Below are 27,549 nucleotides of genomic sequence, written 5' to 3' on the forward strand. Positions count from 1 at the left end.
ATGGGGCCAGTCCTGCAGCAGAGTGTATAGAGAGCTGGATCCTACATAGTCAACCACAGTTCAAATCTTGGCCCTCATGACTTGAAAACATTCTAGGTGGTCGTGCATGCGTGCCCAAAGTCCTGATGGAATGGAGAAACAAAAAAGACTGTGGCATGACTTTCAAGAGTGCTCACTCCCTTTGGCAATAAAAAAGCATTTAAATAATATTACATTATAAAGATACTGGGAAGATCTAAAAATGTCTAATCAACCAATCACTGTAACATTTTCCTTCATAAGGAAGAATATTTGGATAATCTTGGACTACGTGTTTGCTTCAAAAGTTATGCATTATCTAAACCATTCCCAGCACTATTTTGGCAACATTCATGGTTTCAAATTATATGTGGATTCAATATACACATCTTAGCGTAGTAACACCTGATTCTCTTTTCTTGGCCTCTTTTAGATTGTCATCCACCCTCTATCATGTAAATTATAGTCTAAGTGCTTCCAGGTCATCATCCCAGAGTAGGTGTGCATGCTCACCTTCATAAAAGAAACCCAATATATTCAGCTTTTCTTACCTGTGATTCTGTGCCATCTGCCATCACAGAGACTCTGCTTGGGTGTTACTGAAGTTGAAAAATCTCTGATGCCGTTGTTGACTTTCACTATGACCTGAGACAGATAAGGCACAGTATATAATTTCGTTTTGTTCCTTCTAGTGATAATACTGAATTTCTTAAGTAATTTACCATAGTAAAGAGATACTTTAAGAAATATCCACATACGATTAACTTTGAAATTTGAACACAAGGGGTCACTCTTTGGTAGGGTATAGAAATAGTTTAACCACTTCCTTAGAGAGAGAATGAAATAATTATATGAGAGAGAAAATAGGAAAAGAGAGGCAATAAGAAATATAATAGAATAAATTAAGAGTGTATTATATGAAGCAGTTGACATATTGGTGAAGAGCAGAGAGTCTTAAGTCATTGTCTGATTCCATTTGTCTTACTCTGCCTGTTTTCTCATTTGTAAAACAAGAGTCATAATAATATTGCCTACATTATAAAGATACTGGGAAGATTACATAAATTAATTCATATAAAGTATTTAGAAGAGTACCTGACACATTGTAAGTACCATGTAAAGATTTTTTTATTGTTATGGTTTCATAGAATATACTAGAACCCAAATAAAAATTCATTATCTCAAGTTAGAGGTATCAATGAAAATATGCTTTTCCTTTGATATTTATTTGAAGACATTCATAAATATTCTTTAGTAATATTTTATGGTGAAAATATCATTTAATTATAATAGAATTAAAATTTTTCTAGCATTTGAGGATTATATATGTGTGTGTGTGTCTGATATACATATGTTATAGATGTTTAAAAGATAAATGTTTTAGTTCCTATTTTGATACATGCATATTGTATTGTATTACTGCTATTGGGTAGAAAATTTTTTCTCTAATTTTTTTTTGTTAGAACTGTTTATGTTGTTATTGGTGCGCTTTCTGTTTTGTTTTGGTAACTTTGACATATTTTCATGACTCTTCATTCTAATCAAACAAACGAAGAATGTATGTACCTGAATGTAAATATTCTCCACATTTAAATTTCACATTTACAGATTCCTTCTCTGTTTCCCTAGTTAGGAAAGACCGAGGAATCCTTCTGTAAAGTAAATCTGCTTCAGACCTAGAATCTAAGGTCAGATGATATAGACTGTTAAAAATTTTAAGACACTACCTGTCCATTTCTCATGTGAACATTTAGATACTCTCCGTTGACACTGTGGCCATGGACAAGGGTTCCAGAACTGCTTCTGGGACGGACTTCAAAGGCAATTTCAAACTTTAATCCAATATTGAAAGACTCATCTGTGGAGAGAAACACTGTAAGTTCTCAAGAATAGCAAAATACATTTTGTAACTTTGATGTACTTTTCTAATGATTTTTTAAATACTGTTTTTAAAACTTGAGGCACATTTTTCAACATAAGTAGAAAAGAAGTGGCTTTTCTGTGTCGAACTTGCAGTGGAAAGCTCTGTGGGGGATTAGGATAACTAACACATCCCTCCTCTTGTGGGGCACGGGGGTGGTGACAACACACTAAAAAATCTCCTCTGTGCTATGGGAGTGTTGGGGAGGGGAAATTAATTCCAACTTGCAGCATCAATTATTATCTCAGAAGTGAGGAGGACAGGTCCATCTGGGCGGGGAAAGTATGAGCACATGTACAGAGGCAGAACACTTGGAGAGTGCTGTGAAAGCCAGCACGTGAGGGGAGAAGGAGGCTTGGTGAGTGGGGGACCCACCCTGGAAGGCTCAAATGCTGGCGTATCCGGTAGGGTTTATTTGGCAGTCACTGAGCAAGGGAGCTGACTTGATCAACTCTGAGCTGGTGCTGCTGCTTTAGAGCATTTCAGAGAGAGAAGGTGAGAGCAGCAAAGGTATTTAGCAGCTGAACTGCAGTGATCCTAGATATTTGTTTTGTTTTGTGTGTGTGTGTGTGTGTGTGTGTGTGTGTTTCTTGCTGCAGGGCACCTACACTCCAGAGAGAGGGAAAAAGAGAAAGCACTCTCCATGGGGCATGCTACAATCCCTTCTCCATTTGCTCTTCCTTCTGGGATTTCAGGCACACATGTGCATGCCCCTGCTGGATCCAGGACTTCAACTGTACAGTTGGACATATGGGAGATAACTCTAACAAGCAGGCCATAGGCTGGCTCAGTGATCCTAGAAAATTCCTTTTTTTTTTTTTCTTTTTTGAGACGTTTTGGTCTTAGGGCATGTGTGCTCCTGGGGGAGGAGACAGAGACAGTGAGAGGGAAAGTGAGAAATCAGCCCCCAGGGAATATGCCCACGACACAATCCCTTCTCTATCCTCCTGGAATCTTGGGCAAGCACATACACACACACGCCCTGCGCGATTTTCAAGCCACCAGATCCGAGACTCCAACCGCTTTGGCCATGTGAAAGTCCAGTGATTTAACAGCTACACCATCTACTGGCCCCAGAAAATTCTTTTTAAGAATAGCTGCATTCACTCCAAGAAGCTCACCATAAACCTGAGCATGTTAATAATAGTCACGTGACATGTCTTCTTATAAATCACTTCTGAATTTTCTTGCTGTTAGTTAATGTTCATGGAGTAGTACATAAATTGTGCAGTTTGTCTTGCATTTCAAATTGTCCAAACCTTTATAGTTTTTATTACTGAGATTTAATGAAAGGCTAAGAAATGTTAGCTGTAGGTGTTTCACTAGGAGTAAAGGCGAGTAGGGCAGGGAAGGAAAGGAATATGAACTAGACAGAGAATATATTACTGTAATTATTCTATTGGGCATTTGGTAGCTCAGGATGGTGTACTTGGTTGTATTGTAATTTTTGTTCAAGGATGTATAGAATGTCTAAATGCCTTACGAGCAGGGAATGTGTGGTTTTATATCCTTTTCCTAACCTCATTCCCAGCACCTAACCTGGTGCCTTCCTAATACCTGCTGGTTGCTTTCTATGTAGAATGTTTGCCAGGGCCCAGTCATGGTGCTATAAGCCATAGGGTGCTCCCGTGCAAGGCTAGGGCTGCATGAGAGGCTGGAGTTTGGTTTCCAGATCGACCTAAACATGTTGGGCACTGTAACACAGGTCTGTAATCCTAGCTAACTGGGAGGCTGGGGCAGGAGGATGGGGACACGGCAAGACCCTGTCAAATATCCTCTTTCTCTTTCCTTTTTCTCTCTTTATCTCCTACTCCCCCACCCCTTCACTCTCTCATTAAGGAAAAAAAAAGAACTTTCATTGGAATGGATTGGTTGGTGACTATATATAGTCTGCTAGGATTTTATTTATTTTTAGAATTATTATCTTCTGTCATCTGGTTTAGGGACTGCCATAAGGAGGCATACAATAAAAACTGTTGAATGAGTAAGTGAGAGAGTAATGGTTGAGCAGAATAAAAATTCAGAGATAAGATTTCTGAAGAATAGTGGTTGACTGCTGGTGCTCCAGGGCAGGAAGAGGAAGTAGAACTTCTTTCAGTAGGGACAATGGTTCACTATAAGAGGGAGCAGAGCAAGATCTAGAAAAGCAATGTGCCTGAGAGCTGATGTGGGATCAGGTCACAGCAGCTTAGAGGTTCTAAAGGAGCCAAGATGGTCCAGAATTTTAGCAGCTGTGGAAGGGCGCTGGTTAGGGAGGGCAGACAGGGAGAGGGATGCATGTTTGGTCTGAAGCGGTAGGAAGGGACAAATACGGTCCTTGGGGAAAGAGGTCATCATCTAGGGCTGCATTTGGCATTCTTGTTCTTATTTTAGTTATAGGCCTGATATTCCTTATTAGCCATCTAAGAAAAAAAAATCATTTTGCGATTCAAATTTTCAACAAAAGTTTTGTTACCTAGAACCACATATCCTCCTTCTGTTGAAAAGTAGGTTCCTGTTTCCATCGGACCTTCAAAACAAGGGGTCACACTAAATGTCTGAGAAGCAGAGGTGATGGAGGCCCCATTGAGTTGGAGATGGCTGAGACAGCCGCTGAAGCTGTAGACTGAGTTAATCTGAAAGAAGATGACATTTCTTAAAATCCACTTTCTCAGCACTCACAGATGCACCAAGGGAAAGCAAAATGAGAGTATTCGAGTCCTGAAAGAAAGCAAGTAATTCCTTTTCCTATTTATTTTGGCTATTTGAATGAGTAATATTTTTCCAGGCACTGTAGTTGCTTTTTACCTAGTTCTTTGAAGCTGGATTTTTGTATTTGATAATGTCAGCCTGTAATAATTACACTATACAAGTTTTTACATAGACCATGGTTTTCAATTTGTATATGGGAAGTATCCTAGTTTTTCTTCAAGAATGTGTGCTCAACGTGTGTCTTCAAGAGTGTGCTCAATGTCACCTAATGCCAAAGAAGGCTAACAAAGTTCTTAACTAAATCTACTATGCTAAAGAAACAGCAGAAAAGCGTGTATTTCTGGCTTCATTTGCTGTTTTGTAAGTGAGAATTTATCATACCACAAGACATGGAACTTGGGCCATTCTATTCAGCTGATTTCTGATACCGCATTTGGAAATTGTTTGAAGAAATTGTTATGGAGTTGGGGGTGCTTACTTAGAATCTAATTATAATGTGAATCATCTTTCTTACTTTATCTACATATGTTAGTAGAAATGTATTAACATTTTGTGCTAAAACAAATTTGTACTTATGTTAAGAAAAATGTAGTCCTTTGATGCATTGGTAAATATTTTTTACAGGTACAACATTTTAAATTTTTTTAATTATAAAAATATGTTTCTTACTATATATACACTTTTTACCTCTGCTCTGGGACAGCTACATTTCCTTGCATATTTATGAATAGTGTGCTTGTGTGTGTGTAAGAAACAAAAAATGGTATCATAATTTACATAAATGATCTGAAACATTTTTTCACTCAATAATATGTAATGGAATCATTAACCGTTTTTTGCATTGAAAACATGAGTAGTTGTTCAACATGTAAGATCCCTTTGAGACATATATTTTGAAGATAATTTATATTTTTTCCATCTCACCTCTACCCTAGAATTAAAAGATCACTCCTGACTTCATAATGCCATAGGAAAGACACAGCCCCAAAGACAATACTCGGTTTGACAGCCTATCTCCAGCTATAGCTAGTTTTTAATCTGTGAAATCAGAGCCTGCACTGAGTGATCTTCTATCTCTAAAGGTCAATGACTCTGGTTGGTCACCCCTGGCTTACCTGGACATTTTTCACAGCCCTTCCAGGAGCCACGCCTCCCAAGTAGATGGGACCCTTGATTTTCCAGGCAGCTCCAGTAGGAGGAAGATTTTCTTCTAGGACTCGAAGACCATCAATTACCAGTCGACCACTGCTCTTTTCCCGGATAAATATCACCTGGGAGGGGAGAACAGTAGCACATCTCAGGTACATTTGAAGATTGGGGAAATGACCGTGTGACCTCTCCTCCCTGCTTTGCTACTGCAGTGCTATGGGCAATCTGCAGAAAGTTCATTTTAAAAAAAGAAGTCTCTTCTCTGCTTGTCAAGAGTTTTTCCTTAGTAGGCCTCTAGCTGTCCAGTTTTTGGAATGACAACTCTGTTTTAATTAATAGAATTAATTCTGTTTTCTTGCATAGCATATGACCTTAATGTGAGTGGTCCCCAAGTCCTCTTGCTTTATATACATAAGTGTATTTTTCTTGCTTATCTTCAATTTATTACTTTATGTATTAGAGGAAATGATCCATGTTTTCTGATCTCTAGATAGAATGGTTTAAAGCTTCAGGCTTAATCTTATCTATTTATTTATTGGGGAGATTTTTGCTATAGGGTACATGTGCTTGTCAGAGAGACAGAGAGAGACAGAGAGACAGAAAGCGAGAAATCACCCCCCAGCAGTATGGCCATGCCACAATCCTTTCTCCTCCGTTCCTCTCTGGGGATCTTGGGCACACATGCACACACATTTGGCATGAGTTTCAAGCCATGGGTCTGGGACTGGAACTGCAGTTGGCCATGTGGGAGTTTAGTGCTTTAACCACTACATCATCTGCTGGCCCCTACAGGCTTAATTTGTAAATATAGTTTATGTTTAGCAGAATTCTATGTGAAGCTATTCTCTGTTGACCATCCTTTATGGTCAAACATCTTGCTTGGGGCTGGCCTGTGGCACAGCAGTAAAAGATGATGCTCTGAGAAGCTGACCCACATGGGAGGGTCAGTTCAAGATGGAAGCCTCTTTGAGTACATTGGCACGTGTGTGCCCATGATTGGGGTTGACTGAAGCTGGGTGTAAATTGTGGTATATAAGGCTCTGTTAGGGGTTCTCTCTCATTCTCTCTCTTGCTCATGGAAAATAAACTAAAAAAATCCTTGTAATTAATTCTAATGCATTTTACATTGCTTACTCTTGCCATTACATGCACACTGATTTCTTTCTCTCTCTCTCTTTCTTTCTTTCTTTTTCTTTCTTTCTTTCTTTCTTTCTTTCTTTCTTTCTTTCTTTCTTTCTTTCTTCTTTCTCTCTCTCTCTCTTTCTTTCTTTCTTTCTTTCTTTCTTTCTTTCTTTCTTTCTTTCTTTCTTTCTTTCTTTTCTTTATCTCTCTCTTACCTTTCCTTCTTTCCTTCCTTCCTTCCTTTCTTTCTCTTTTTCTTCTTTTTAGGTTTTTGCCATAGGGCACTTCTGCTTGTCAAAGAGACAGAGAGACAGTGAGAGGGAAGGTGAGAAATCACCCCCCGGGGGATGGCCATTCTGCAATTCCTTCTGGATCCAGGACCGAAACCATGGTCAGTCATGTGGGAGTCCAGTGCTTCAACCAGTACGCCACCTGCTGGCTCCCACATTGATTTCTTTCAATCTTTAAGCGTTCCCCCTGTGACAGTCTATCTTCCAAACTGATTTACTCTTTGCTTTGTATTATGCAAAACTTAATCTTTAAAAGACATTTGGTAATAGCTGCTGAAAATTAACAATCTATAGGCAATGGGGGAAAAATTCAAGTGAAAAGTTGTTAGAAATCATATTTCATTTTATGCTGACTACGATCCATCGGTGAAAAGAATTACACTAATTCTGTTTCTATTTTTAAATAGTATTTTCCAAAATTTTTACAAGGATGAATTTGTTTTATTTTAATTTAATTTAATTTTTTTGCTATAGGACATGGACGTGGTTGCTGGAGAGAAATAGAAAGTGAGAAGTGAGAAATCATTCTCTAGGGGGAGATGGCCATGTCGCAGTCCCTTCTCTTCCATTTTCCTCTTGGGATCTTGGGCATGCATGCACTGGTGTGAGTTTTAAGTCACTGGGTCTGGGACTCAAAATGCAAATATCTCATGGGAGTCCAGCGATGTAACCATTTTGCCATCTGCTGGTCCTGAATCTAAGTTTTAAAAATTGCACTCTGAGGGCCAGCAGGTGGCATAGTGATTAAGGGGCTGGACTCTCGTGGCCTGCCATAGTTCTATTCTCAGACCTGGCAGCTTGGAAATTACACTGGGCATGTGTGTGTGCACGAAATCCCAGGAGGAGGATGGAGGAGAAGGAATTGTGGCATGACCATCCTCCTGGGAGGATGATTTCTCATTTTCCCTCTGTGTCTCTGTCTCTCTCCAGCGAGCCCACATGCCCTATGAAAAATCCTTAAAAAAAATTGTACTCTGGCTAGCAGGTACCACAGTGGTTAAGGCACTGGCTCCTACATAGCCGATAGCAGTTCCAGTTCTGGACTTAGTGACTTGAAAATCACACTGGACATGTGTGCACATGCCCAAAATCCTGACAGGAGAAGGGACTGTGGTGTGGCCATCCCCTCTGGGGGTGATTTCTCATTTTCCCTTTCACTGTCTCTCTCCCTCTCTCTCACCCTGGTGAACACATGCACCTTATGGCAAAACTTAAAAAAAAATTTCATTCTAAGTGTAAAACAGCAGAATTTTTCTTCTTCTTCTTTTTTTTTTTTGGAGAGGTTTTTGCTATAGGGCGCGTGCGCTCGCCAGACAGAGAGACAGAAAGTGAGAAATCACCCCCCAGGGAGGATGGCCACGCCGCAATCCCTTCTCCTCCATTCTCCTCTCGGGTTCTTGGGCATGCACACACACGCGCCCAGTGTGAGTTTAAGCCGCTGAGTCTGGGACTTGAACCGCGGTCTACTATGTGGGAGTCCAGTGACATAGCCATTATGCTAACTGCTGGTCCCTAAAACAGCAGAATTTTAAAATGGATGTTTCTAAAGAAATTAGTGGTGGGGCATTAATGTCAGTCTACTTGACAGTGGTGGATATTTGCTGATAATACTGTTTTCTGCTTTCAACTTACATCATGCCACAATCCATCATTGTATTTCTCCTGGCTTCTAATCTTCAATTTCTTGTGGCCAACATTAAACATGAAAACCAAGCGGCCGTGAGCCAAAAATAGAGTCATGAAGTCATTCTCGTCTTGATCTGAGATGTAGAAAATCATCCCATGAGAGGAACGAGTTTTCAGACGAATGGAAAACTGAGATCTGGTAAACGAAAAGAAAAAGCTTATTACATGTAAAATGAGACTGAGGATCACCGCTAACTTTCCAAAGTTAATACACTCTATGAAGGATAGGTAGCCGCTCTATCTTATCCCAAGCAGTATTACTTCTAATTAGTGTTTAATACTATCAATGAATATTAAATAAGCATGGCTAGTTCAGAAATGTAAATTCTCCTCTACTTTCTTATACAAGGATACATTTCACATTTAACAAAATGTTGATTTAGTTAAATATCTTATTACATCTTGCTTTGAAAATTTGATTGCAATTTAGTAAAAAAGCTATCTGTTACAGAAACTTACCCACATGGACAAAATACTAATGATTCATTAGTATGTAGACATTTTCATAGAAATAAAATGATTTATGTACTATATAAAACACAGATTAAATTTTTTTTGCAGTAAGAATTGATTGATGGATATCACATGTTGAAAACATTCCTAAGTGTAGAAATTAAAACAAAATGTCCTAGAAATTTAGTTCTAAGCTATGGATAAGATACATTGATTAGACTGACCCCTATTTTGATTATTCATCCTTCCTAAAGAAATAAAATACTGATTCTGCCTGTTAGCAAGTAGCAAGGCATTAGAGATTTCTTACTGAATGCATTATCTGTATGAATGTTTGAAAGAGTTATAGAAAACAATATGTATTTCGGTGCTAACACTATAAAATATGTCCTGAATAATACTAAATAACTGGAGATTTGCGAAATACTGATAAGAGGGGATGGGCTTTAGAGACAGCGTGGAGCCACAGGAGGCGTAGAAGCACATTTTTATTTTCAGTGTCTTTCCTTATTAACCTCCTAGCAGTTTGGATGCTTTCCCATTTACAGTCTGAAAGCAATTCATACAGGGGAGGGAAGGTGATACCAAGGTTAGGTAATGAATCATTTGAAACTTGCCCTGTTCCCTTTTCCTTGATTGCCTTTTCTTTTCTGATCAAACACAGTAAACTCTGGGGAGAATGCTATGCTATGCATTTGACATTTGGGGAGAAAGGCACAGAAAGTACGAAGGTCCCTGAAAGCATAAATAATGTGTTTTTAGTATTTATTTAAATGATAACATAATAGAATTAAGGCGTCACAGAAAAGAAAGCTAGAAAAAGATGACATGCTAGTTACAATGAGAATGGAGTCCAGTCCTGACATTAGGTTTCTGGAAAGATAGTGTGTTACTTTACTTTTCACCAAAATCTCCTTTGAAGTACTCCAACTCCTGGCGGCTGTTGGCTGTCCCTCCGTATTGATAAGCGTGCTCGATGGCTCTGGGGCTGTGGGAAAGGTGGCAGTGAGAGTCTCTCGGAGCATTCCGCTCTAGGAATTTCAGGCCAACAGGATCCCATGATGGTGCGTCTTTACTTTTCTCTCCCTGGAATGAATGAAAAATGTCATATTAGCTGCAAATTGGACTTCTAGTGTCTTCACCAGTAATTGTCATAATAAAGAATAATGAAGTCTATGTTATTTGTGAACTTTTCGTCCATGGAGTATTTGGCTCCTGTCTTCTCTCCTTTTACCACCATAAGCAAATAACGGCAGCGGCTATGACAACGACGGAGCATGTTGAGAAACCCCAAAATTCTGGTGGGTGATAGCTAACTGAAGCCATAGAGACAACTGCTCTATCATTTAAATTAAATGCGTATCTTAAACAATAGTGAAAAATTGGCAATAAAATAGCCCTGTGAAAATCAACCAAAAAAGCCCTCTTACAGGAAACAATATCACTTTAAAACACAGATCATTTTATACATGTTGTATGAAAATTTAACACACTCAGCAACGTTTTAAAAATGTTTAAAGTATTTTTGGTGATAGATATATAGTAAACTTTTATGGGGTAGGGTATAGAACTATTTTAGACATAACATTTTTGCTCTTAAAATTTCACTGCAGATGTTAAACCTTCAAGTTGCAAAATTAAGGGTGAAAAGAAAGAAGCAAAACATAAGAGACACAAAAATGGAAAATTATCTGTTAATGATAACACGTATGATAATATCTTTCACTAGATTGATACACAGTGATTCATGACAGGAAAATTCATTTTACAAACTGTAATGATATACAATGATTGTATAAAAAAACTAGGCAAAATTTAGTAATTATTTAGTTTTAATTTCTGAAGCAAAATTAAAGTAAATGCAAGCAAATTTGATCATTGTCATTTATTAATTAATTCAAGCAGATGTTTATTGCCTATCAAATGGGTAAAAGTGGAGTGGAAGGAAATAAGTTTCTGTATATCTTCCATGGCTGGTAGGTGGGTGGGGACTAGAAAGGGGATTGAGAAATGAACTAGTTTTGAGGAACTACAAATAGATTTGGAGAAATAGGTACATAAAAGGCAAATTGGAAAACAGGTTGGTACCACGTAGCAAGGACTTTCGATGACTTATTAGAGTTGAGTTTTGTGTTTTGGGTGATGAGGATCCACACAGGTTTTAAAAGCAGGAGTGGCCTGATCTGACTCCTTTGGGAAGCTAGTTTGCCACAAAGGAAGTGCCGATGGGAGAGGAAATGTTTGGGTGTGGGTAGGACTGCAGAACCAGCAAGAGAAGGAATAAGAGAAATTAGATAAGAATGGATGCTTTCTGGTTCAGGAATTTGAATGGGCACACACGTTTTGTTTCCCCATCCCTAATTCTCACTGAAATGTCAGAAGAATTATACAACTATAAGTAAAGCCACAGCAGTCCCGGAAATCTAGGAGGACTTCTACTAGCAGAACAAAGCAGTGTGGAATCTCTGGAAGATACAATGCAGATAAAAAGAGAGACAAGCCATCTCAGAAAGCGCAGAAGATGAAACCTCCAAAAAAGTGAGTTTTCCAGCCAAATCCCAAAATTACCCTCAAATGCAGGTGTGGAGTACAGAGGGCTGGTTAATTGATAAAAGGGCCAATTATAGTTGTGTCAGTATCTTGCTCTGGAGCAGCACCTTGCACAATCAGCTTCTGGCAGTGGAGACTGTCATAGGGGTGATTAGGCTGGAGAAAGAGATGGGAACTCATAGGCTCACATGCTAAAGAAAAGCTAAGGTTCCATCATTCCCTCTTCCCTTCCTCATAGAGTTGGCACCTAGAAAACGAAACTCTGCTATAGAAACATTTCTCTTGAATGGAGGAAACATTCAGTTGCCAATACTTTTTGGACCAGGCCCTTCTCCACAGCTTGGAGTCATGGTGGGCAATGGGCTAAAGTGGAGCTACAGAGAGACTCTTCTAATATGTCTTGGGAAATTTTCCCCAAGCCTATCTTGTATTCTAAGACTGTGGAGTAATATGCCTTATAATAGAAGTTATGATCACCTTTAACTCTTTGAGAGGCCCAGCTGGAAATGCTTTGCATAAGACCAAGAGGGTGAAAGTGAGAGAACAGAGCGTTGGAAGGATTTTCTCCAACTCTGGCTGCTTCCTGTTCTATTTTGACCGAGTGAATCTCACTCTCAATCAGCACATCCACTTAGCTATGGGAAGAGAGCCATAGCGAATTGAAGTTCAGGGGCTCAACAGAGTACAGGGTAATTTGGACCATGACTATTTTAATTGCCAGCCTTGCCTTACTCTGTTTTAATGTAGAAATACATGGATTGAGAGGGATCTGTCTTTTACTGCTGCAAAAATTAGTAAGCACATATATCTTTATATATGACAACCAAATTTAAGTCTTCTGTGTGCATATACTCTTAATAGTAATAATAGTGATAAAAAAGGCAATTTATAATTCAATTACTTTATTACTGTACAACACAGAATCAGTTTGCTATCCCAAAATGGGTATGTTACAGGGATTTTTCACTGAACCCTGGTAGACTTCAACTTTAACATCATGTTTTTCCCCAAGGACCTATTAGTTGCTATCTATTGGTGGTACCAATTTTAATTTAGCAAGATTCTTTTGTGTCAGATAATAATCAAGCTAGTTGGACTACTGAAGACAAATAGGGAAATGTGCTATAAGGTATAGGAGTATTCTCCACAATCCAAGAGAAGCTCATGTAATGGGATCCCACCAGTGGCCAGAATCAAGAAATGGGAAGCTAGAAAAAATAAGGCACTCCTTTTCTGGAGGGCTCTGGTATCCCAGCTTTGTTTCTCAGTATTTCTCCACTTCTTATTCTTACTCTGTGGACAGTTTTCTGTCTTTCATTGCTGTAAAGCAGCGTTCTTCCTCTTTGCAGGATTAATATAGAGATCTTAGGTTTACTAGCATAGGCTAGTTTTTCTGGGTTCTGTGTTTCCCAGGGAGAAACCTGATAGTCCGGCTTAATTCACGTGACCTCTGCTGGTCCAGTCATCTATATCCAGGGAGTTGAGATCACACCTAAAACACAGGGTCTACCTGATGGGAATCAATTCTCAGAGAAGAGTGATTGGCTAAGATACCCCAGAATGATGTCTAAAATAATACATTAAAATGTTCAATTTATTACATTAAAACTGAATGGAAACCATTTTCCCAACTAAATTTGAAAGTTAAAAATTATGAAAAATTTTAGGGCTGGAACATAGATGGTAAGAGGAATTTTCAAATATCCATTGGGAAATATAAATCAGTGTTATCTTTATGGGAAGCAATTTGCTTTAATCTAGTCATTCTACCTATAGAAATTTATACTGAAGATTTATTCAGTAATGTACTAAAAATTTTAGGTATAAGGACCCTCAGTCATAAAAGGAAAAAACTCAACAACTGCAAGTCCAATAATGGTTAAATGAACGATAATAAATACATAAAATGAACTATTAGGAAGCAATTGTGAAAATAGATTATTATAATCTCAATTGCTTTGAGGTAGGCTTGATAAAAATTGAAACTGTAGGTTTTAAGTTTTTCTTGGTAGCTATTTAAGAAGCTATTGAAACAAAGGTAAATATGAGAAAAGATTAGCAAATGTTGACATTCTGGTTACCATAAAATGTAACTTTAGTGATTCTGTATCTTGTTACTACAAAGTTGAGTTTCTGTGTAAGATTATTCACTATAAAGGTTAAAAAATTTCCTATAATATAAAATGGTTTGTGTTAAGATCGCAAATTTGTGCTAATAGAGCTATTGATTGTAACCTTGAGATTATGAATGCTTATTAAGAAACTATATTTAATTGTTTCATATAGGAAGCTGTGCTAATTTAAAAGGGTAGATTGTGTTTGCTTTAGAAGACTGATCTTCCTCATCAGTCTATTATGATCATCTGCTGCCTATGACCCATTGTCCAGCACTCAAATGCTAGCCACAAAATTTTCAGGATAAACCTTTTAGGATCAAAGTCTAATGAAATAGTAAGACTCCATCAGAATTTCCTAGTATGCTCTGAAAAATCCTACATAGTAACTTCTAGCAAAATCTTCCATTAAAAAATCAATGAAATTTTTTCTCTGAATCATTTAGTCTTCTGTATGAAACTCAAGATATAACGGTCAGTGCAAAACCATCAGAGGAGAAAAGCTGGTGGAGAGGCTTCTCTCTCTTGCTGATGGCCTGGACTCCAGACTTGGAAGGCAATCGATACTTCTCCTAAAATGATGCTCAACCCCACTAGCATTCATGGAAATGTTATTTAAAACTTTAATGAGATGTCAAGTTTGTCCATTAGATGGGCAAAATTGCAAAAATATTGATAATATCCAGTGTTGGCAATAGCATGAGACAATAACTTCTTTCAAATATTCTTTGTGGAGTGTAAATTGGTATTGCCTCAGTATTGGAAATGCACATTCCCTCAAGCCAAGCAATTCTACTTTTAGGACTGGACCCTGCAGAAGTACTCATGAAGCTTTATTGTGATATAACAAGGGACACTCACTGAATGTTTACTAGATGCCTTGCATTGTGCTGAGTGCATTTCATGCATTCACTCATTCAGTCTTCAATACAGCCCTATGATGCAGATTGCTAAATATTTATCGAACACCTAATATGTGTATTTTCTAGGTGCACAGGATACATCTGGGAAAAAACAAATGAGCTTACAATTTTAGCAAAAGAGATGGATGATACATAATAAACATAATGAATGAACTACAGTAGTAAATTAAAATGTGATAAGTGCTATGTAAAAAAGAACAAATAGAAAAAGGCAAAAGAAATCAATAGTATTGGTGGGAGGCAAGAGGCAGACCGGAATATTAAATATGGGATGAAGACAGATCTTAAATGGATGGTAATTAAACAATTTTAGAAGGAGGAACAGCTGTCTATGCAGATAATCTGGGGGAGAGCTGTCCAAGCAGAGGAAACCTAACGTAGGAGTGCATTTGGCCTATTCTAGGACTACCCGAGAAACTGGTGTGGGCCGATGCGTGAGTGAGGTGGGTGGGTGTGAGAAGAACACAGGACAGGGAAAGGGGCCAGGATCACAGCAGGCCTCTTACAACACCATAGGAACTTGGACCTTGAGCAGCAGGGGGCTTGTTTGAGCAGAGGAGTGACACATGATTTATATTCATAAGGATCTAGCTGTTGTGTGGGGAATAGACTGTCAGGGAATAAGGTAGAAGCAGGGAGACCTGTCAGGCCAGGATGCGAGCACTGTTACTCGAGTGCGTTGTTCAGTACAAATACATTGCACCATGAGAAGGAGTAGGGAGGGTTAGACTGAAAGAATGGGAGAGGATTAAAAGCTTCATTTGTAGTGAAGGCAAATAATGTGCATGGTGGGAGTAAATGAATGGAAAAAGGTAGTAGTCAGATAACGGAATTTTAGAATGCAAGATTTTTTGACGGAGTAGTTCTAGTTGTGACAGATCCTCTGTGCACATGAGTGGTTGAAGCGAAGGTCAAAAAAGTTGGGAGAAAAAGAGTAAAATCACAAACTGTAATAATTCCCATGACTGTAATAAAAACCTGATATTATTACATAAAAGCAAATACTATAAGGAAAATATAGTACTTAACAATATATATTATAGTGCAAATTGTTAAGAATAGAGCAGCGTTGGGACCAGCAGTTGGCGTAATGGCTATGTCGCTGGACTCCCATGTAGTCGACCGTGGTTCTAGTCCTGGACCTGGTGGCTTAAACTCACGCCGGGCACATGTGTGTGCGTGCCCAAGATCCCGAGAGGAGAATGGAGGAGAAGGGATTGCAGCACGGCCATCCCATCTGGGGGATGATTTCTTCCTTTCTGTCTCTCTGTCTCTCTCTGTCTTTCTGGTGAGTGCACGTGCCCTATAGCAAAAACCTCTCCAAAAACAAACAAAAACAAACGAACAAACAAACAAAAAGAAGAGAGCAGTGTTAGTCCTTGTAACATCGAGTGGCTGGAAGTATGTGTAAATAGCTGATTTAAACCATTCATTTGGGAATAACAATCCATGCACCAAAACTGGTAAACTGGAATAGGGGATATTGCAAGAATCCCAACTTAGATGTATGTTATAGTTGCAAATGAGTAAATTCTATAAAGCAACAGTGTTTTTGTTATGTGCACAGAACATGAGGGTAACTGGGAAGCTGGCATAACATTGTCTCTTACCTTTCTATTATGACTTGTTTTAGGCTTTGAGGAATTTTTTCCTTTTTTGTGAAAGAGAAACAATGGTGAAGACTCAATGGGGCACTCGTAAAGAGAAGTGTGGACCTTTTCAGAATACCGCTGGAAATCTTCCACCTCCACATCTCTATCTAACCTGTGTTTGTATCAGAGGAAAAATGAAAACTCTAAACATATTGTTCAGAAGAACGTGATAAAAACTACAGAATTTCAAGAACTTCGATGATTAAAGTTTTTGTGCAGGTGTGTGTGATGTGTCTTTACCCATTTATCACTATCGCAATACTAGAACCCTTTAAATCATCAGTCAGTCAGTTAACTATGCACCTGACACTGCACATTCTAACTGACTGGTTATCTCTTTCCTCACCATGCTCTGAACAATTGAGACTACTTCTGTTTCTTAATCTGTATTTAATTCTTCACTTGCTTGTCCTTGTACTGAAGCAGTTTCTATTATTTTTTGTTAAGGGCCTAGATTAATAGCTTTGTTTAAAGCCATGCATTAAATTAAGAAGACTCTTGAAACTCTAACAAGGATTTGAGTATGTTACTTTACACTATACTATTAATAGCAAGTACAAAAACAATAGCATCTGATATTTACGGTTTGCTGTATGCCAGGCACTCTGCAAAGAGATATCTCTCTCCTTTCGCACAGTCCCAAGTATGTGAGCTGCTCAAGCACGTGCAAGGTTTAATTACTACCCTCTAATGTCTGAGATAAATTTCATAGTTCTCAGTTTTAATAATGTAAGTATTTTAATTCTTATCTTGATCTTTAACAATCAAGCAAATCATAAAAAATAAAAATATTATACCTGGTAAAGTAGGCATTACTTATACAGCCAGTGAAATTAGCATACTGGGGACTAATGGGTGATCCACCGAAGTAAAACTTCTTTTCGCCTGCTTGGGTCTGTTCCACTTTTTCTTTGGTGGGATTCTTACTCCTAAGTCTGCTTTTATCTACTACTAGTTCATATCTGCAAAAGAAAAAAGCACCTTTACATACCACAGAGAACATTTTACCTTGAATTCCACTCTGGGTGGCATACATAGGTTTTCTTATGGAATTGAGATGGAACATCTGATTAATGAAAATATAATCAGTTGTCTTTTCAATGAAAAGATAATTAGTGATCTTTTCAAGACATGAGGCCCAGGATAAAATGGTTGAATATTTGTTTTTCTTTTAGATTGCCAGGGGGCACGTACACTTCCACATGCATGTATGCAAGAGAGAAAAAGAGAGTGAGCATCTCTCAGTGGGGACATGACCATGCTGCTGCTCTTGCCTTCATTTCTCCATTCCACCAGGATTTGGGGCACACACGCTTTCCCCCAGCAAGCCTATATGCAAGCCATGGTTGGCCATGCAGGATCTGGCTTCCAGGGTATATCATTTAACCTCTGTCCCATGAAGCTGGCCCAGCTGAATATTTCTATAGGCAAAAGATCTTCCAAACCAAGATTGAAATGTAAAGACATAAAGCAAGAAGTTTAGACAACTAGTCATCAGCATTATTTGTGTGTGTGTGTGTGTGTGTGTGTGTGTGTGTGTGTAGAAAGCAGAATATACCACATGGGGAACATTTAATCCCCTTTGTGGGAGACAAAGTACATATTGTAAAGTACATAGAATGGTTTCGACCCTGACTGGAAGTTGGGTCTAGAAAAAGCCTGCTACAATTTTTGTGTGATGAGAGGACTCCACAGAAGTAGGCATAGACTAGCAACAGTCTACAACAGAAGTTAATTTCTTATTCCAGAAAGTTCTCTTATTATGAAAAAGAAATTCAGTATAACATATTTTAGAGAGAAAATTAATTAGAGCTTTAAAAATGTGGCCATATATGTAGCCTTCTCAAGAGTTTAACTTAAAATCCCAGTAAGATCAGTATTTGTTGAGCACCTTCTTTGTGTAAAACATTGCACTCCATTCAGTAAGTACTGTAGTATGAGTAAGCACTTCCCTCAAGTGCTTAGTTTTTCATTAAACAACTTTATATTTCTGTTAAATAATTTTAAAGTGATTTATTAGGCATATTCTATAAGGTAATAAGCCGTTCTTCCTAGCATTTTTAAAACTACTACAAAAGCAATAGGTAATCTACAATTCAGAGTGGCATTAGATAGTCACATCCTCCACGTAAAAACCTATGGTGGGAAGAATAGGGAGGGGTTGTACCTTGTGGGTGAGACAGAGGTGATGATGAAGTGGGACAGGCCGTCATTGTACTGCTTATCTGCTGACCGAACCTTGATTCCCTTTACATCCATGACGACGGTGCCATTGTCCAGTGAAATGGAGAACACATCTGGCTAAAATGCAAGCACAGGTTTTTTTTTTTTTTTTTTAGGTTTCTTTATTTTTCTTAGGAGAGAGAGAGAGAGACAGAGAGAGAAGTGAAATAGGTACCCAAAACAGGGTCCCTATGCTGTGATCCACCCACAGTCTCAACAGACTATGGGCACACATTTGTACCCCCTGTACTCAGAGAGGTCTTAGGATGTGAACCCAGGACCTTTCCTGTATGGGTCCAGCTGCTCCACCACTGTGCCACTGTCTGGCCCAAGCCCAGGTTTTTAAGTAGGGTATTTAGGGATCCAAAAGATGGGTCCCATTTCTAACACTTATTTAATGGTATTGCTTAAAACACACACACACAGTGTGGAGTAAATTTGTTTGTAAAATAATTTCTATAAATAACAAAAAAATTCCTTATTACTTATATTGGTGTTGCTTATCAAATTAGAAAAGTTTCCTGGAAACAGACTCTCCTATATTTTACTGAAAATGGTGGTGATTTTATCATAATGAGAGTTGTCCCAGTCTCACTTTCCAAACTCAAGCCTCTCTACTCCATCATCAGTTTCATTTTTGATCTCCTTTGAAAAGACAACATTGGAGTCTCCTTGGGGATGACTAGGAGATTAGGCAAGGGTTAATTTGATAGTTTCGTTTTTAAAGCATTTCACTTTCTCATCTATAGAGACAGAAGAAAAATTAAAAAGAAAAACCAGAAGTTAACTTTTTTTTTTTCTGAATTTGCATGTTGCTTATCTTAAATGATAATGATAGTCTTGCCTTCCCGCTAACCCCCACATATGGACAGGGCACCGACCTCTAAAGTCAGATCTCAAAATAGACTACGACTTGTGAACAAGAAGTGTTATGTAACTACAAAGAGTCATCTGAGGCAGATTTCTGGGCAAAGGTTTTACAAAATGCGCTGGGTAAATTCTCACAGCTGGTACTGATTTAAATTAAACTGGATATAAATGTGAAACAAGCAGGTAGCATGCATGAAAAATGAAAGTCGCTCCCAGCAATCATATCAGGATTTGGCCCATCAGTGTATAAATTGATGATGGCCATTTCAGAAACACATCAGTTGGATCTTAGGGTCACTGATGCCCTATTAATTTTATTTTATTGTTGAAATAACAGATCTTTATAAGTCGAGCTCCAATGCTCTATAGAAAATCCAAGAACAGAGAAGTATGTATGTTCTTTTTACTATTTTACATATTAGATAATGAATGAATTTGTTCTTGATGTACACACTGGGGTTCTTAATATTTTTTTGTGTGTCATAGATGTCTTTGGCAGTTTGGTCATACATATAGACTCCTTTTAAAATGAACTTTTAAAATGCATAAAAAGAATATGTAGAAATACAAAGGAAACCAATGATATGAAATACAAAGGAAACTAATGATATGAAAATATAGTTTTTGAAATATTAAAAAATGAATCTGTGTTTTAGCAATATTTATACTTCTTTAAGGCATTAATCATAAAAGCTAATATAAAGCATTAAAATAAGGTTTAGTAGTACATCTAATAACTATTGTACTTTAAGAGTAGCAATGAGAAAAAATAATATTTGAGATATCTGTGACAATTGTAATGTGAGACAAAAAAGTATCTGTGATTTATCCAAAGTCACAGGTAATGCTAATACTACTGTGGTTTCTTGCCTGTATACATAATTTAAAAATAATAAATTTCTGTTAGAGAAAACAGAGATGTAATTTTTTTCTCCTTTAAGTTCACAGTTCCCCTGGATTCAATCCACAAACCCTTGAGAGGTCTATGAATCCAAGGTTAAGAACTCTTGGCACCAGCAGATGGCATAATGGTTACGTCACTGGACCCCCATGTAGTCGACCATGGTTTGAGTCCTGGACCCATTGGCTTGAAACTCACACCAGGTGTGTGTGTCTGTGTGTGTGTGCCAAAAATATGGAGAGGAGACTGAAGGAGAAGGGATTGTTGTGTGACCATCCTCCTGGGGGGTGATTTTTCTCTTTCTCTGTCTATCTCTCTCTGTCTCTCTGGTGAGTGCATGCACCCTGTAGCAAAAATCTCTCTCTCAAAAAGAGAACTCTTACTTTATATATATTATATATATATAGAATACACATATAAATATTATATATATAACATACATATATAAATGTTACATATATAATTTATATAAATCTCTCTCTCTATATATAAAATATTTTATAAAGTATCTGAAATGAAGCCTCTGTGTGTATACCTGTTAGTCAAAGTCAACCTGAACTGAACTGAAAATCACTTTTAAAATACACAAAAATTATTTTTAATAGACAAAAAAATTATCACAAAGAAATCTCTTCAAGGAAAAACAAGTACTTACCCCTGAAGCATAATAGAAGAGTAACCCATTTGGCTGTAGTGTTCGGAAATTAAAACCTCCTTCAAAGCCATCAAAGAAAGATATTTTCTGTATTGAAGCAATGAAACTCTGTCCATTGAAATACGCTCTACGAGATATCTGTGTGACAAAAAAATAGTGTTTTAACATAATTATCAAATGTTTACATGTCAATTTCTAATATATGAAGGGTCCTGCCTGCGAGTTTCTATATAGTTTGTCTTGACTTCTGGTTTATGCTGGATTCACACAAGCTAGCCCTCCTGTATTGTCTAGTGGGTTTCAGCTTCTTAACTTCATCCTGAGTGAGCAACGTGACTCATGCAGCCTCTCTGAACTTTGGGTGCTCCATCCACTGAAAATGGAAGCAAAAGAACCCCATGAGCCTTTCTAGATTAGTGCTTCTTCTTTCTGTTGGTGGCAGAAGAAACTCAAGGTGTACCTAAAATCACAGCGAAGCTGAATAGAGCTCTTTTAGTCTTTGAGAGTGGTAAGCCTGAGTCTATTTATTCAAAAGCTTTTGCTTGAGTGGTACTTACCAGAGAGTCTTCTGGGCACCCGTATCCAACTCCCAAGGTTTCTGTCTGTTCCAGTAAATTGAAATCTTTTTTTTGAAACTGGAAACCCTTCATACATCCTCTAAAGTTGATATCTAGGGGTAGATGTGCTCTTAGAGTCCTGGAAAAGAAAACCAGTTTTTACTGACACAGCAATGATAATGATACCCTCCATACATAGGCTATGGAATTTGAGTTTACATGCAGTCATTTGTGAGGGCTGAAACCATCCATATTCTCATGCTTTCTTGGATAAGAACATCATAATATTTAATCTGCCTATAGAAGAGTTTTCTGAATCTGAATCAAGTCTATTTTTATACCTTTTACAGTTTTTGAAATCATTTAACTTACCATCATCTCATATTTGTAATAAAGTAGTGAGATAAATGGAGATGCTATTATTTTCCCTTTATAGATGATTATTAGGTTGGACCATAGGGAGCTGACATCATACAGGTCCAAAAATTGTCAACGGTTGGCAATTTTACAGGGTTTAACCTATAAAAGAAAACTAAGATACTCTCTTATGGTACAAGTAATACCATAAGTACCTAGGTTCAAATTCTTTAGACTTCCACTGAGATAATAAACCCATCTTCTTGGCCTTATTTGCAACAGTCACTTGACTTTAACCAACTAAGGCCAGAGGCAAGCCTTCGTGAACACTGGGCCTTTGTGTCTCTAGGAAAGCAAGAAATCCCTTGTCCTTATATCAGGGATGGCATTTTGTTCAATACTGTGATCCTACTGTAATACCTATCATTATACTTGGTATACAGGAAGTGCCTAAGAACATAATATTGTATACTGAATAAATTTGCAGTTAGTTTTGACCAAATTACCATGGTTTGAATGTACTGTAGATTGACAGCAGTCAAACAAATGGGTAATAGCCCCGCCATATTCTCTTCTGACAAGATCATGCCCAGAAGACTGTGCTAATTGGCAGGCTGGGTGCATATGGTGGCAACCGTAATTGTTAAAGGTCTCATGTGACGTGGTTGAAAAAACTGAAGAGTGTGTTTAATTTGGAAAGGAAGTTTGGAGAGCTTCTTTAAATATGAAGCATTGCATTCAGCATGGAAAATGGTATCACTGGTTTTGACTCAAGGTAAGGAAGAGCTGCGCAGCAATTCAAGTATTGAAAGTAGACTTTTTTTGGGGTTGTCTGAGGTAATCATATATACATCACAAAATTCGTTGCAACAGAGGTGTGAGGGCTATGGAGGGGGGGATTCTGTATTGAGTGAGGAGTTGGACTCTATTAGCAGTTCTCAAATTCTATTTGCACAGTATACTCACCTGACTGGGAAGGGTTTTTTTTTTTTTTATATTATGTGGGCTTTATCCCACACCAATCAGAATACCTGGGAAGTGGTCACAGGCAGTGGAACTTAATAAAGTTCTCTGGTTTATTCCAATGAGACACATCGTTGAGCATCGCTGAACTGGATTATCCTAAAGTTGCCTCTCAGTTTTAAGGGTTTTTAATGATATGAACTGATTGCAATAAAAGACCATTGAATTTTTGATTATATAAGAATATATATTTCTTTATATGTAGTTGACAACCCCTTGGATACCTTAAAAAATTTTGCATCCACAGAGGCTATTGAAGAATTTAAAATAAGTGTTTTTCTGAGAGATTTTTTTTTTCTTTAGCATAAGCTTGCTGGAGAGACAGAGAAAGACAGAGAGACAGAAACCAAGAAATCACTCCCCAGGGGTGGGGGTGATGGCCCTGCCTCAACCTTCTCATTTTCCTCTTAGGATTTTGGGCATGCACCCACACACACCAGGAGTGAGTTTCAAGCCACTTGGTCTGGAACTTGGACTGCAGTAGGCCGTGTGGGAGTCCAACCACTTAACTATTATACTATCTGCTGGTCCCCAAAATATGTTTAAATTAGGATAAAACAAAAAGATGACAATGCTGTCTTGTCTTCTCATAATATACATGCTCTGCCTTTCCACTTGTTCATGAGAAAAATTGTATTAGATTATGTTCTAAGAATATTATGGCAAAGAAATCTTTAGTGCTAATTTAAGGAGGTCATGAAGACTGACTGCAGAGGGCCTGTGGGTGTCTGAATGTGTGTGCTCACAGCTGAGGACATTGTGTGTGAAAGTAGCAAGTGGGTGTGCTTAAACTTTCTACTAGACTTCTCCTGGATGTTGAATACTCAGCTCAGTCGTTGTTAGGAGCAAGCAGCTACTGAACAAAAACCCTTACCTGGATTGTAAGATTTCTGGGGGAGCCCCTCCAATGTATATATCCGTAAAAGGTATTTTCATCTTTTCATTATCCATGCTCTTGACATGTCGTCTGTCAACTACTAAGATCATTTTCTTATCATTGTGGTAAATGATTGAGATCTGGGAGAAATAACACATAGCAAAGCCTTGATCAACTGTTTAATAATCAGATTTTTGAACACTTCACACATTTTAATGATTCTGGATATGAGAGTTGGTCCTCCATGTCTGTGTGCTTGTTTGTTCACAGAACAAGGAATAGATTTTCATTTCTTACTCACAGAAATGAAACTCTTGCTTCTACAACCAGCAGCTCACATTTCCTGGGCAAAAATGTCTATATGAAGATGGAGCTGGCCGAAGAAAAATTGTGCCATGAGATCTACTGTTTTCTCCAGCCCTTTCTGAGGGGATTTAGGAAAGAACTATAAGCAGGTGCATTCTTCTTCTTTAAAAACAGCTTTATTGAGATATAATTGATATACAAAAAACTGCATGTTTAATGTATATAGTTTGATGTGTTTGTAAACGCTATACATCACCACAATTGAGGTAATAGATACACCCAACACTTTCCAAATTTTCCTTTTGTCTTTGTGTGTGTGTGTGTGTGTGAGTGTTAATCACACTTAACAAGAGATATACCCTCTTAATAATTTTTGAATTGTTGTTGACTCTAGGCATTATGTTGTTTAGAAGACACAGGAGATCTCTAGAACTTACTCATCCAGGATAGCCGAAACTTATACTTACATAATAATTTCTTATTTTCCCCATCTCCCAGTCCCTGTTGACCACTACTGAACTCGGAAGCAGGTGCCTTCTGGACTCTAGACTGCATGTTACCTCGTGTTATTATTTGATGGCATAAGAAATAGCTATACTGGATCTGCAAACATCCTATTAGAGAAATAGTTAAAATATTCTCCTTTTATTATGAACCATCCTCATAAAGTTTTGAACGGAAAAGGGAAATGAACACTCTTATCCCCTGCATTTAGGTTCAGCATGAAAGATATTATACCTTTTACTTGCTTTATCAAATTGTGTATTTAAAGTGGTAGTCAATGAAAATAGATGAAGTATATTTTCAGTGAGCTGCACTTAATGTTTCATGTCTTAAGAGTGTTCTTTGTGGGTTCTCTTTATAAGAAAAATTGTGTTAGTATTTTCTAAATTTTGGATAAATAATTTAAAAGGCAATTCTATATTTACTTCTATCTACTACTTTTACATTTAGTGGGTCTCAAAAGATAATAATCAAAATGGCTATGGGGCTGGACAGTGGTGCAGTGGTAAAACTTGCGCTTCAAGACTGATCCACATAGAGAGGTTCCAGGTTCTTGCCTGAAGACCTCCCTGAGTATGCCAGGCATGCATATGCCCATGATCTGGGGCTGTGTAAAACTGGGGTGGGGTGGGGAGAAAATGATGTATTGCAGTGTCAAGTGTTAGAAGTGGTGTCTTTCTGTCTCTCTTCCCCATGGAAGTGACAGATGAATAGACTTTAAAAATGGCTGTGTATATACTCTGGTATGTTCAACAAATGGATGGAAGGCTTCTGTAGGAGTGCCATTTAATGGCCGATGTTTTGCAGGGGACTTGGTTAATGGACCTATTAAAGAAATATTTCAGTGAATCTTTTATTAGAAATGTCTTTTTGAGAAAAATATTCTTTTAATGCAAATGTTTTTTTCTGGAGTTGAGTAGTAGATGTGGGCAAACTCTCATATTTGCAACTATTAAGACACTATGGGAAGAAATTTCTAACCTGTTTTAAGAATCCCTCAACAGAAGGATTTCATGGCTTTGAACCCTTTTATTAGAGTTTACAAAATGATACAATATTTGATTAGCTTATAAGAACTGACATCAGAAAAGAAGATTATGTACCAGACAAATCTGAAACAATGAGACCCTTCAACTGCTATTTGGATGTGAGTGTTCAGTTCAGTTACTACCCTGCCCATCTTATTCAGTCACATGATGAGATCACTAGATCTAAGTACAATAAACAAAACCAGCAAGACTATTCTGTACCTCATGATACTTTGCATCATTAATTTGAGCTTTCTTCAACGTGTCTTCAAGATGCACAGGGCCATTGCTGAATCCAAAGTCATAGAATACATGCAAGAATCCATTGCGCATTTCCAGGCTGAAAAATGCACTCTGTGAAGAGAAAGATTGTAAATGGGCGTATCTGCTATTATGAAAGTGTAGACAGATTTAGATGAGTTCAAGAAACAACATTGTGGGAACCAGCAGTTAGCGTAATGGCTATGTCGCTGGACTCCCGTGTAGTCGATTGCAGTTCGTGTCCCAGACCCGGTGGCTTAAAACTCACGCCAGGCGCGTGTGCGTGCGTGTCCAAGATCCCGAGAGGAGAATGGAGGAGAAGGGATTGCAGTGTGACCATCCCCCCTGGGGGGTGATTTCTCGCTTTCTGTCTCTATGTCTCTCTCTGTCTGTCTGGCGAGCACACGCGCCCTATAGCAAAAACCTCTAAAAAAAAAAAAAGAAAAAAAACAAGCAACAACATTGTGTTTTTTTCAGTGTTGAAATTATTTGAAGGCTAAGGAACTCTCTGTGAAATTCTTATTATGAAATGAAAATGACAGCTACTTCCATGTCAGTTATTTCTCATGTTAATATGTAAGTGTTAATATTTGTACCTAATCTCAAATAACTATCTTCTTTCATTTTTATGTTACTTTACATATTAATAAATGAAATTTTAAGTTTTCATTATTGACCTTTTAAAACTCTTGAAAACAGTATAACATGCCACATTTATTCAACTGCCTTGTCTTCGGGCAAATTTTGAAAATTGTAACAGGTCAAGAGATGTAATTCCACTCATTTTTAAGATGAACATTGGTAACACTGAAAATAACTTTAAGGTACAATGAAAAGATTCCCCTAAATTATTACAAATATGGACATTAAAAGGCCATTTTAAAATTATTTCTAAATGTTGAATTTATGAAAATATATAGAATTATCATGCACTTGGACACAGGGTATTTGAAAACAAATGAATTCTGTAACACTCAAATCATTTACAGGTCAAACTTGCTTGTTTTGGAATACAGTTTATAAGTAAAGAATTGCATGGATTTGAAAAATGGAGTATTGTGGTAAAGTCACTATTCCACAAAACGTCATCTCCGGAGTGGAGTTTGTGTATTTCTGAGAGTAGAGAAAACAATTTATTGGTGCTCAGAGAGACAATATTTTAAATTCTACTTACACTAATTACAATAAGCTAAAGTAGAAGAGGATACTAACCTTTAATATGTACTATACGGGTTATTGAACACAGCTTTTCATTTCATTTTCTTGTCAGCCTTTCACAAAATTCACATAATATGTGAGTTTTCTGAAGTGGGGTTCTGCACCAGAGTTAGAGGTGGCCCTCAGCCATCTCTTCACTTCTAGTGTACTACAATTGTGTTTCATTTTATGCGTGCTTTGTTAAGGACTCATGATGCGAT

General features: G+C 37.8%; 1 protein-coding gene across 1 annotated transcript in view; it reads right to left on the reverse strand.

The window, feature by feature from the left end:
* Positions 1-27,549, reverse strand: part of LAMA4 (laminin subunit alpha 4) — a 154,230-nt gene that overhangs the window by 5,286 nt on the left and 121,395 nt on the right. Inside the window, exons 24-36 of the mRNA XM_006157017.3 lie at positions 26,093-26,224; positions 24,030-24,172; positions 21,776-21,914; positions 21,219-21,356; positions 18,737-18,870; positions 17,367-17,531; positions 16,528-16,681; positions 10,229-10,416; positions 8,824-9,013; positions 5,746-5,901; positions 4,395-4,554; positions 1,746-1,876; positions 570-663 (exon numbers count right to left, since the gene is read on the reverse strand). Coding sequence (XP_006157079.1) covers positions 570-663; positions 1,746-1,876; positions 4,395-4,554; positions 5,746-5,901; positions 8,824-9,013; positions 10,229-10,416; positions 16,528-16,681; positions 17,367-17,531; positions 18,737-18,870; positions 21,219-21,356; positions 21,776-21,914; positions 24,030-24,172; positions 26,093-26,224 — 1,924 coding nt within the window. The remainder of the gene's footprint in view (positions 1-569; positions 664-1,745; positions 1,877-4,394; positions 4,555-5,745; positions 5,902-8,823; positions 9,014-10,228; positions 10,417-16,527; positions 16,682-17,366; positions 17,532-18,736; positions 18,871-21,218; positions 21,357-21,775; positions 21,915-24,029; positions 24,173-26,092; positions 26,225-27,549) is intronic.

The sequence above is a fragment of the Tupaia chinensis genome, unplaced genomic scaffold (genome assembly GCF_000334495.1).
Source record: "Tupaia chinensis unplaced genomic scaffold, TupChi_1.0 Scaffold000527_1, whole genome shotgun sequence".
In the NCBI taxonomy this organism is placed as follows: domain Eukaryota; kingdom Metazoa; phylum Chordata; class Mammalia; order Scandentia; family Tupaiidae; genus Tupaia; species Tupaia belangeri.